Below are 11,607 nucleotides of genomic sequence, written 5' to 3'. Positions count from 1 at the left end.
TACAAGGAAGTTACAGCTAAAAACAGTTTTCATTTTTGGGAGTGATGTTAACAGATGTTTTATGGTTTGTTCATGAACTTTGGTCTGACTGCCGCCTACATTTGTGTAGATTCTTACCCAACAACATGGATTTTGACTTGTTTGGCTTGCTAGACTATCTTTAGTCATGTGACCTGATCACCAGTTATGACCATGGTTGACATCAGTGAGACTGGGGCTCAGACCAAAGCTTGTGTACATGTATATGCTACCACTTATTTGAGATTTATTATAAAAAGATCAACCTCAGCTGTCTGGCTCTCTTGTCTTCCCACAGAGACAAGCCTCATCTGGTTTCAGATATTTATTGCACACCCAAAAAAATCATGTTACTATACATAACTTACAGCAGTTACAGCAGTGCAAAGGTTTTTTACATAATGTAAAAAGCAATACATTTTAAATATTAAGGCATTTTAAAAGCTTTTTGATACTGACATTTAATCTAAAAAATATACAGTTAAGTCAGCAAAAATAGCACGAGCTGTATCTCATCAATGAAGAATCCACTGACTCACCATCAACACCTGCAGCATACAATCTACATGCTCTATACTTCATCATATACACATACCTGTAAATTCATCTTTGGCAAAATTGCACGAGGTCAAATGCACTTTGAGTTGTTGTTAGTGACAAAAATATATAATTATTAAAAACTATAAGCATCACTGTTATTTAGATGCTTTTGCATAGTTTTACGGCTTTCGAGAAATATAACAGTACATTCATGTTCACGTTCTAAACTGCCCATTTTGTATGTTACAAAATGAGTAATCAGTACATTGTTATTTTTGTTTTTACCCACAGTGAATACACAGCATTAAAAGGACAACAGAAATGTATCTTAGATAGTAACTTCAAACCTCCAGTAGTATAAGTAGCGGATTTAGTGGGGTAGTTCATCTGCTGACAGTGTGTTACCACCTACAGCAACAACTACTCAGAGGGAGTAACTGGGGTTATGATTATATCCTTCATATCCTAAGCTGACTAATGAGGTTAGACAGGGAGGTAACAGTGTCCCTGAGTTTAGAGTCTTCCTCCTGTCCCAGTGACACTCCAGCCAGGCGTGTGGACCCATTAGATCCCAGGATGCACGGCAGACTGAGGAACACCTCCGCACCTATGCCACCCCAGCCCTAAAACAAACAAAGACCACCGTAAAAAAAAGTGTGTGATAATCTACTCCTGAGAAATAGTACAGATTGTGATCTATTCAAAAAGCATAAGTCACAGTTAATATATCAAATAAGCAAGCTTAAGTCCTCTGTGGATGAGAAACAACCACATCTGCACCTCAGAGTTAATAGCACTGAAGTTCCTGACTTCATACAAACAAGGAAATGAATATAGTGAAACATAACACCTAACATATATGAGAATGAGACACACCTGAGCCAGTGTGGAGACAGAGTGGGTCTTCATCTTATCTGTCAGGATACTGTTTGTGATGTCAGCAATGGACAAACCCACAGACCATGAACGCTGACCTCGATTCTTCATCATGTCAAATGCTCTGTGAACAAAAAAAAAAAAAAAAAAGTACTACATATCAGAAAAGATTTTTTTACTTTCATTATTTTAAACTTTCTGAATTCCTATAAGTTGTCAAAATGTCACATCCAGTTGATCACACAATTACACAACAGACTCACTCCAACTTCAAAAATCATGCTTGTACCTGTCTAACAATGGTTTGGTAGAGCTGGATCCTGGAGCGATCTCTGTCTGCGTACTGGAGCTCAGCCCAGTGTTACTCATCACAGCGACTGCAAGACAAAAACACACACAGGCTCAATCATGCGTTATTTACATATGGCATGGTAGACGCCTTGAACATGGAAAGAGCGTACGAGATTAGCCGGTAATGCAGCATTACTGGTTTTGTCAATCCTATTCAAAACAAACAGCAAATGAAAATAGCATATGAGAAAACAATGGCCACACACTTTCTATAAATAGCATAGGAGAAAACAATGGCTACACACTTTCCATAAAATATTCATCATGAAAATTAAGGCCTTCCATCTAAATATTTAATTGAATCATCCTTTTAGGCTCACCTTTGTTGTCGGAGAGTTCTCCTATGACCCAGGCTTGTTTGTGAGTGTTCAGGTTAATATCCAGTATGTGACTGAGTCGCTCTGAGTCCAGGTTACACCCCGGCCCGATCACCCGTGTCGGTGGCAGGCCGCTCTGCCTCCAGGCGACGTGGGTCATGATGTCCACTGGAATTCGAGCAGAGAGAGAATAAAGTTGACAATGGGAAAGGTTAACGAGCAGAGCTGTCCGGTACCTCAGAGGACGTGTCTGTGTTGCCATCACTGACCTGGCTGTGAGGCGATGAGCATCACAGCATGGGGGCTGAGACGTGCCAGATTTGGAATGATTCCTCGGTACAGGTCGACATTAGTCTGAACCAAGCTAACGTATGACTGCTCACTGCTCCACGCGTTTGCAGTTACCACGATAACCCTGGAGCCTGCAGAGGCAGACATATCTAACAGAAGAGAGACAGTAAACCATATAGAAAAATAAAGTTTTGTTGTTTCTAATCACAAACTAGACAGACAGCTGATTGTTTTCTTTTATCTTTCTGTATAGAAAGGTCAAAGTGCAAGCACAGCCACAGAGCAGCTGCTGGTAGAGATACAGTGCCTTAAGTCCAGGTTTTAAATTACATTCTACCTCAGCATAATGCAGACTGTTGAAACAATCAAACATCTGCGGTGACTCGGACTTTGACATTATTGTGTGACAGTGTAGAAAGTGACGCACCTCTGGATACCTCGACTGTCGGCAGATTGAAAATCTCTAAGTCTGTGCTGCCTCCTTTGGTCGAACTCTCAGCAATGTCAATAAAAACAAGTTTAGCCACTGTACACTAGAAAGAAAAAAACGAAAAAAACATGAGATTGAAAAATTTACATTTTAATTCAAGTTGTATCAACTGAAATCTGACATATAATGTAAAAAGGAGGTGATTACCTTTGCCAAAATGCTCATCACTGATGCCATCCCTAAATCTCCTCCACCAATAACTGAGACTTTATTGATCTGTTGATCATGATGTCTTTTTCCACCTGAAACAAACACCAGTTAAGCCAACAATAGCAGTCCAATTATTGATCATCAACAGCATAGCTGAAATATCAAGTGAAGTACCATCATTGATCTGGATATTGGAGACAAATGCCAGAAGCTCATGGGGGTCTTTGTTGTCTTTTTTTGATGACAGTGGAGGATCCTCTTCAAACTTACGGATCATCTCATTCAGAAGACCCACCACAGATGATTTGGGCTGTTCCAAAATAAAAGAAGCCAAACTGATTAGAACAATGCAAAATGTCCAACTTTTTATATCAACTTGTAGCAAAAAGCGAAAAAACGTACAAAATCCCAGCTGTGCAGCCCTGGCAGGTGGATCCGTCCTTTGGAGTCTACATGCTTGCCTTCTCTGATGACCATTTCAGGGGTCGGTCTCAGGAGGCATATGGGTGGGGTGAAAGGGAATGAGTCCAAAAGCCACAGCTGGATGGGGATGTTGTAGGAACGTCCTTTTAGGGACAGAGATGTTGCCGTCAGTACATAATAATGACATCATACTAATTCAAGTATGCCAAGCTGCTTTTTAAGCAGGCTCAAGAGGTAAACCTTACCTTCATACTTGACAGGGATGTTACCAATTAATTTCAGGAGATCTTTCTGGGTGCCATCACTGAACGCTGAAATTCATAACAGAAGCAAATCACCTCTCAGAGATACAGTTGGAATGTGTGCGAGAGAAATGTAAAGCTCTGAAAGTAGATGGATAAACTATATCCTCCAAAAAAATTCATAACTCACTGTATGTGCCTGAGGATGGTATCATACCGGGGTGGATGCGATGGATTTTCTGCAGCTCCTCAACTGCGACATCGTGGAATTTGTACTATTATCAAGAGGGGAAGGAAAATACTCATCTGTGATTGCTGAGATGAAGACATGTATATAAATGTCTGTAGTACATGTGTGCATTACTAACTCTGATTCATGGTCAGCACTGGACATTTTACATTTTTGTGAACAGCTTCAGCCCACACATTTCAACCGTTGTCACATTATCCTTCTGACTCATTACTGAATGGCTGTGTCAGCAGCTTTTAACCTCATGGCTCAGTGATGCCAGCCGACTGAAGGGTTCAGCAGATCATTCAGGCTGCTTCACATCACACATACTGTACATATGAGCTGCTTTGTACGACCTTCACACACTTTGACAGCAGTCATGACGGGACAGGATGACCGAGCAGATAAGCATGAGCTTTCACGTGACATCTGTTTGACAATTTGGTACATCACTTTACCAATAATTGAATGAAACAGGGGTAACAACCCACCAAAGACAGTGATTTATACCTTCACTGTTAGATTTAGTTTGACTTGATTGAACTAGAAGAAAGATGCCAACCAACAGTTTGTTTCCATCTTATATTGGATAACATATCCGTGTTTCCCCCGTTTTCTTCGGGACATGTGAAGTAACAGAGCAGGTTTAGCCGGTTGTTGAAGGCTGACTTGGGTTAACCTGCTATGCTAACCAGCCTTAATACTTAAAACACTTAAACTCGAACCGGTTTTAAAGTTTAGACAGCTTTTTGTGTAGTTAATAACTAACCTTGGACAGGATCCGCTGCACTTTTTCCTCACGAAGATCCATCTATTGTAAGTACAACAAATAAAAATAGCTGTTGTGACTTGGCTCCAGCTGACGACACTTCAACTTCAACAAGCTTCCGCAAACTTTGTGGAGTAGCTAAGCGTGTCAAGAGAGGTCCCGCCCACTGAGGTACGGCTGAGCCAAAGGGACAAAACACACGCAAACGCTCTGCGTGGAGCAACAGTGTGTGTATGTTTTACCTGCAATCCACAATATCCTTTAACAATATAATCTACTCGTTAAACCTCACCAAAAATGTTACAATCTATATACACATGTAAATTTTGTTCATTTGTTAAGTTTTAAGATGTCTCCTACTTCACTGTTAACTTCACTTTAAGCGTATGTGCACTAGAAGCTTCATGTTTCTATGTCACACTTGTAGAAACACATACTGGACCAGGATTGACATCCACCTCTAAAAAATCTGATTTTCAGTTGGCCCAGAGAAACTTTTTACTTTTAGCAGATGATGTGTGAAAACAGCCTTTTACTGTCAAACTCTGCACAGTGAAATTCCAACATCCAACTGAAGGATCGAGGAGAGGAAAAAATTGAGTGGAACAGGATTTTAAAAACCCTTAATCAATGCTTACCAAACTATATCAATATTCAATAAGGTCCTGCCAAAATGTGCAACTTTTAAAAACAGAATTAAACAGTATCCCACACAACAACAGATGGCATGAAAACAATATTTTATTGCTTTCATTGCTTTCTAGAATAAAGTTCTGTATATATTACTGAGATTGTCAAACTCTGACATAGCATCCATGACATGGACATTTAAATAAAAGCCTTTATGCAATCATTTCTTTCAAATCATTTTTTAAGAGAAACACACAACACATCAAGTGGTAATGTTTTCTGCATATTCAACTGACTTTACAATCAAAGTTTGTGTGAAAAAGTTTGCAACTTCTGCTCAAAAATAGCTCATCATGAATGCTTTACATTGTATGCCATTATTGGTAAAAAAGAAAATCACACTTTTTTATGTTAATGCATTGCTTGACAGCTCAGTTCCTCACAGAAACTGGGACTGCTGACAGTGTAAACCCTGCACTCAGTGGGGGAAATAAATAAAATAACAGGGAGAATGAGACAACATTTCATTATATTCTAGCAGTCTGATGCCTGAATGATTTGTGCATATTTTATCTTTGAGTTTTCTCTGGTTGACTTTCACTAAAATTCTTCTTCTTCGATGTCATGTGTCAATCCACTTAATTTTTGTCCGGACAAAGGGAAAGAAGCGGAAAGAAAGCAACATAGGCCAAAGGTGGACACAGTCACAGTTAAGATGGCAGACCCACTGCCCCATCTTTCAGGCAACACAGTTCATCTCCGCAGTTCAAGTGTTTCAGTTCTTTCTTTTCCTCTTGGCATTTTGTCTTTTCAGCTCCTCTTCCTCTTTTCTCTCCTCTTCCAGATCTTCCTGCACGGCCATTTTCAGACTAATATAACAAAAGGAGAGAAGATAACATGTTAAGATGCTAAATATGATCAGTTTGAGGGACGGGAGGTACAAATGAACAGTAAATGACTCAAGTTTATTTCAAACTTACCTCCTCGCCTCTTCTTTCTGACAATCTTTCCAGCTGCTTTCCATGAATTTAAGTGCATAGTCGCTCTCATCTTTGTACCTGAGAGCAAATGACATTTTATAATAAAGAGGTCAGTTTACAATACAGTGAAATTACATGTAACCAGAATATGTGGAAATAGCCCTTACCTTTTTCGATCATAACCAAAGATTTCCTTAATGTGTTTGGAAATTTCATCCTGCTCGTCACCTTCATCATCGATAAAATCGTCCATTTCTGAGTCATACTCCTCTTCCTCATCCTCATATTTCCTCTTGTATGCAGAAGTGATAGGTGGTAACATCATACCTGGAAGACAGATACAGAAATCTATTTATTTCCATTTGTTGTGGCCTACTTTATGAAGAAGACCTTTAGTCTGGTTTGGGAAGTAAAAGAATGCTGGTTCAATAATTACTGTATCAGTTGTTTTGGTGTTTATAAAGTCAATTTCCGACTAGAAGGTTAATAACATTGAAATTACTTTTTGTTTATCTGTTAGAGAGGTTGCTGCTCTCTAAGCCAGGAATAATAACAAAGGCTGCAGAGTGTTGCTGACACACTTCATTCAGTTTGGAAAACAAACCCCTCGCCCTGTACCACCGATTGTGATGTTACAGGCTGTTTACAAAGTGTCAACAGCTGTTTGTGAATTATATTTTACTATATTATAACATCATATGCTAAACCATTAAACCATTAAAACTGTTTGTTTTAATGTGCTGCTAAACTATATGAATGTATGTGCATATTTTACTATATATGAGCAGTGGAACTGATCCTGATGATTTCCTTATCTTCTTCACTTTGTTCTTGTTAATGTGAACATGTGTAGAGGACATAGACAGCCCCTACTTAACCAGCTGCACCAAGAATGTGCTCAACATGCTGAGACACTTGACTAACTTGTCTTTAAGTTGTTCTGCCTAGAAACACGAACCAAATCAATATGAAGTAGGTGTCTTCTCAAGATGTGACATAGCGCTCATATCCTAAGTGCTGCACTGCATTGTCGTTCAATATCAGTTATTAATATTTTAATAGCAATATTTTGTAATACAGTATTGAAAGGTGCCATCTAACTAAAGCCTATGAGCAGCAGGGTGTGAGAGTGGGAGAGCACCGCGGCCAATGTGCATAGAAGTTTTCTGAAACGATTTCGACGTTCATCACTCAACTCACAGAACAGATACGCGTGCATTATATTAAATGTATTGATCCACACCGAGTCCGAGACACGCGCTGAGCAGGCAGCTGTTTAAATCACATGTAAACCATATTAACCGTGTCTCTGCCTGTGTCGACATGCAAACTATTTTGGTAGAGTAGATTTCTGCCATCAGTCAGGCTGGTGAAGGCAGTTTGTCCAGACGCTGTCCTCTCAGCAGCCCATGAGCTACAGCTGACAGACGGCTGTCTCTATAGATAGAGACACTGAAAGCATATGGAGTGAGAAGTGTTAAGGCTACAGACAGTGTGGACTGACTGTTGTGCTCATGAGATAATTTTTTTCTGCACATGATAAAGTGTGAGAGGAACAGACGTGACTCTAATGCATCGCTCTTGATTCCGCCATATTTCTCTTTTGGTCATTGCCATGGCAATATGCATGCATCAATTTGGAGGAAGCTTCTGAAGGAGCACTGATGGGAGGAGTGTATTTATTTGGCTGTTCAGTTCAAATATCAATATATCTTTATCCAGAATCACAGAATCCACCTTTAACATTTGAACAAAAAATCAAGTTATTATACGATTATCACACAATTATTCTATTTCCCTTTCTTACCTGGTGGTCTGTTCATAGGTCTGGTTGGCATTCCTCCTCTGGGTGCCATGCCAGGTCTGTGTGGCATGCCTGGCCGAGGAGGGACTCCTGGTCTCGGTCCACCGAAATTCTTGGATGAGATGGTCTCTGACACCACAGTGCACTTGGGTCTTCCTGGTCCTGATCCAAAGCTGCCTGTCGGCCGTCCAGGTATTGGTCCTCCATTACCAGGTCGACCAGGTCCCATGCCTGGAGGTCGGACTCCTCTACCCGCAGGATGACCCTGTAGGTTACTCCCACCAGGCCTGGCCTGTGGGACACCACTACCTTTTGCCTGGAGGGATCCTCCGGACCTTGCCTGAGGTTGGTTCCCTGACTTAGGAGGGCCGCTCGATGACGGTCTCATCACTGAATTACCACTTGATTTTACTGCAGAATTATTTCCAGACTTTAGTGGTTGTCCCTTTCCAGACTTGTGGCCTGCAACTATAGGTCCTTGTTTCATTGAGCTAGCCTGGATGGGCCTGGTCTGTTGGGAGCTCCCATGTTGAGATTTTGGACCTGTTACAGATGTACCAGGAGGCCTGGTCCCAGGAATACCTGAAGGTCTTCTGTGAAGTGAAGATGAGCTTTCTTTTTTGAAGCTAAGGTCACTTGAGGTGCTGGATTTGTGGCTAGATGAGGGCTTCCCACCCCCCTGTTTGGCTGAAACCTGAGAAGATGTGGTTTTCGAAGAAACTTTGCTATTCATGGCACCAGATGAACTAGACAAACTTGTCTTGGGTCTGTCTCTATCACTGTAAGACATCTTGGGGATGGGTCTATCTCTTTCTCTGTCACCAGCAGGGGGCTTCGAAGAAGAGTGGCCTTTATCACTTGTTAGTGTTGGATGTGACTTCTTCCCTGTCCCACTGGGCTGACCTTGTTTTTCCAAGGAGTTCCTTTGTGGTTTTAAATTCTTCTGTTCCTTGTCTGAAGTGCTTTTTCTGATTGAACTAGAGCTAGATTGAGGCTTGTGGTCTCTTTCTCTGTCTGACTTTGAGTCTTTGTCTCGTCTCTTAACCTTTCGCTCCATCTCCATTTCCCTTATCTCATCAGCTGTGCGGAGTCTTTCTTCCTTTTTCACTACCTTGGTTTTTAGCTCAACTGGCTGAAACTGTTTCTGCTCTGCCAATTTTAACAAATCTGCAAAGTTCATGGCTGGAGGAGGCTTGGTGGGCCCATTGTTTTTTTTAGAGGAGGGCTTGCTGCTGCCACTGCTACTTCCACTAAAACCTGAGTTTTTCCCTGGTCTCAGTGGCTCCGGCTCTGGCTCTGGCTCTGAATCTGTCTGTTCGTACTCATAATTATCTTCATCATCTTCTGGGTCAATTGAGTAATTCCTAAATGTTTCCCCATCCCCTGATTTTTCATCCATTTCATGTTTTGATCTCCTCTTCTTAGGAGTCTCCACCACGGGGACGCCATTGTAACCTCTGAAATTGTCCTTTGTTCTTGAAGCCATGGCTCGTGCTTTACGATCTGACTTCAACTCTACCCGCTTGGCGAGAAGTACCTCTTTCTTTTTCTTCAATTGAATTTCTGAAAAAAAATTAAATAAAAAATGATTGAAATTATTTGGACGTTGTGTAAAATATATATGATTTTTTAAAAATTCCAGTAAATTGCATATAAACAAATACTGTTACCTTTCTGTTTGGTCTCAATATGCTGCTTCTTCAGAAGTGCCTGTACCGCAGCAGAACTTACACCTTTCGACCGTGGGTCCTTTTTGGGTGGTCCAGCTTGTAAACTGTATCTCTTTGTCTGTAAAAGAGAAAATGAGACAAAAAATAGATTTAACTTAATATGGAGCACTTACTCAACTCACTTTGCTATTCACAGTACCTTACTCATAGGTCTTAGGGGGGTAAAATCTATTCAGTTTTTTTCTTTTAAATACTATAATCAACTTTAGGTTGGACTGGTGCACTTTTTTTTTTTTTTAAAGGAAAGGTTTTCAAAGCCTTGCATACAGGGTCATAATGGTGGCAGTTAGCGGATAGCTGCATTATCAGATCCTGACAGATGAGCTGGCATTTGTGTGCTCACAAGGTTGTCCAAGAATCCTCATTTTTACTGTTTGACCTGAGTATTTGAGTTAAAGTAATCGCTTTTAACTTACCTGGACATTGCTGAGGCCCTGGTTTTGAGAGGCGATGGACAATATATTATCAAAGTCCATCATTTTAGCAGCTGGTAACGTAAGCTGGCTGATTCAAGCAAACCCCCCCAGGAGCGTTTAGCTTACAAACCACGTTATAGCTAACGCTAAGCGTTATCTAAATGCCACTTCGGCAGCTATAAAGAAGCCACTTTACCAAATACAGACAGTGGGAAGTCAGACTGTACATTAAACAGTTAACGCGACTTTAACTTCTTCAGCTTACGTTAGCACACGTTAGCGAAGTTAGCTAACCTTGCGTTGAGTCAACAAACGTAGCCAACAAAAGAAAGCCTGAAAGACCAATTTGCCCTTTTATACTAACATAGCACAACAAACCAGGGCCATATCCTTTAAAATAAAGCCTGTTGAAATAAAAACTGCGAAGACTCATCCATTACAAACGCCGGGTGTTGGTAAAGACTTCAGCGAGAAACAGAAAAATCAATGTGTCCAGAGAGCTCTCAGGAAGTGAGAGGATTCACTGCTACGTACTTCCGTCTGTGCCAGTCACCAAGTACGGTTAACAGAGACATTATAGGTTAATCAGCCGTCTTTTGGTCATTTGATTTTCTTTTCAGGAACGAGTAGCCTACTGAAAAACACAAAACGAGTGACTATTTGATTTTCGTTTTAAAATACAAAAGATTACATTGAAATGCGAGCTGTTTTTCTTTTTCAAAAAGGGATGAGCAGAAATGTTAAAAGTGTTTTGATTTTATTTTCAAATTTAGAATAATAAAAAAATAAAATCACTGGCAAACAGAAACAAATAAGGACGTTTTCTCATATTCTTCGACTGGATGTTGTCATCAAGGCAAGAGCGCAATAATTCTTATTTTTTAATCCTGTCTGTGTCTTTCACTTTTTTTAAAATTGTTGTTTCAAATCTATGATTATTTTAAAGGTGCCAGATTCTACTACTGTTGAAGTGTAGTGCAACATACGGACAGGGATTTCTAATATTGTGTCCACCCCATTATATCAATGAGGTGATGACGATAACAGGGTGCAAAAACAGCTGGATAGTTATCAAAATCAACTGAGCCAGGCCAGCCAAAATAACAGCTTTGCTCAGTCATGGGTAGATTTTAAATCTTTAAGTTTAATTAATAATCTTGTTTATTTAGTGACTGAAAATATGTTTAAGTAAAAACGTTTGGGAAGTGATCCTCCTCTAATATCTGGGCAGTTTGGTGGTTTTTGTGAGACCAGAGTGACCTTGTTACCAGAAATGTCAGAGCTCGATCATCATATTTACCTTGGCACAGATATTTGCAGTTATATAAGACAAAGTGATGTAGCCTAA

The 11,607-nt window shown here is 40.3% G+C and overlaps 2 protein-coding genes across 2 annotated transcripts; both read right to left on the bottom strand.

Annotated features, from left to right (window-relative positions):
• Nucleotides 1-1,016: 1,016 nt before the first annotated feature.
• On the bottom strand, nucleotides 1,017-4,816 carry uevld (UEV and lactate/malate dehyrogenase domains). Its single transcript, XM_053319787.1, has 12 exons — nucleotides 4,700-4,816; nucleotides 3,889-3,973; nucleotides 3,702-3,767; nucleotides 3,436-3,599; nucleotides 3,208-3,343; nucleotides 3,031-3,125; nucleotides 2,821-2,926; nucleotides 2,372-2,542; nucleotides 2,106-2,270; nucleotides 1,724-1,811; nucleotides 1,435-1,558; nucleotides 1,017-1,181 (listed from the first exon to the last, which is right to left on the bottom strand). The coding sequence occupies exons 1-12, from the start codon at nucleotides 4,739-4,741 to the stop codon at nucleotides 1,017-1,019; spliced, it is 1,407 nt and encodes a 468-aa protein (XP_053175762.1). The 5' UTR covers nucleotides 4,742-4,816.
• Nucleotides 4,817-5,460: 644 nt separating this feature from the next.
• spty2d1 (SPT2 chromatin protein domain containing 1) lies at nucleotides 5,461-10,741 on the bottom strand. Its single transcript, XM_053319786.1, has 6 exons — nucleotides 10,260-10,741; nucleotides 9,784-9,901; nucleotides 8,117-9,676; nucleotides 6,477-6,636; nucleotides 6,310-6,387; nucleotides 5,461-6,198 (listed from the first exon to the last, which is right to left on the bottom strand). Exons 1-6 carry the CDS (start codon nucleotides 10,320-10,322, stop codon nucleotides 6,105-6,107), a joined length of 2,073 nt encoding a protein of 690 aa, XP_053175761.1. The 5' UTR covers nucleotides 10,323-10,741; the 3' UTR covers nucleotides 5,461-6,104.
• Nucleotides 10,742-11,607: the final 866 nt, after the last annotated feature.

The sequence above is a fragment of the Scomber japonicus genome, chromosome 5 (genome assembly GCF_027409825.1).
Source record: "Scomber japonicus isolate fScoJap1 chromosome 5, fScoJap1.pri, whole genome shotgun sequence".
Lineage (NCBI taxonomy): Eukaryota > Metazoa > Chordata > Actinopteri > Scombriformes > Scombridae > Scomber > Scomber japonicus.
The sequence above is the reverse complement of the archived record's forward strand: the minus strand, read 5'-3'. Positions and strand labels throughout refer to the sequence as shown.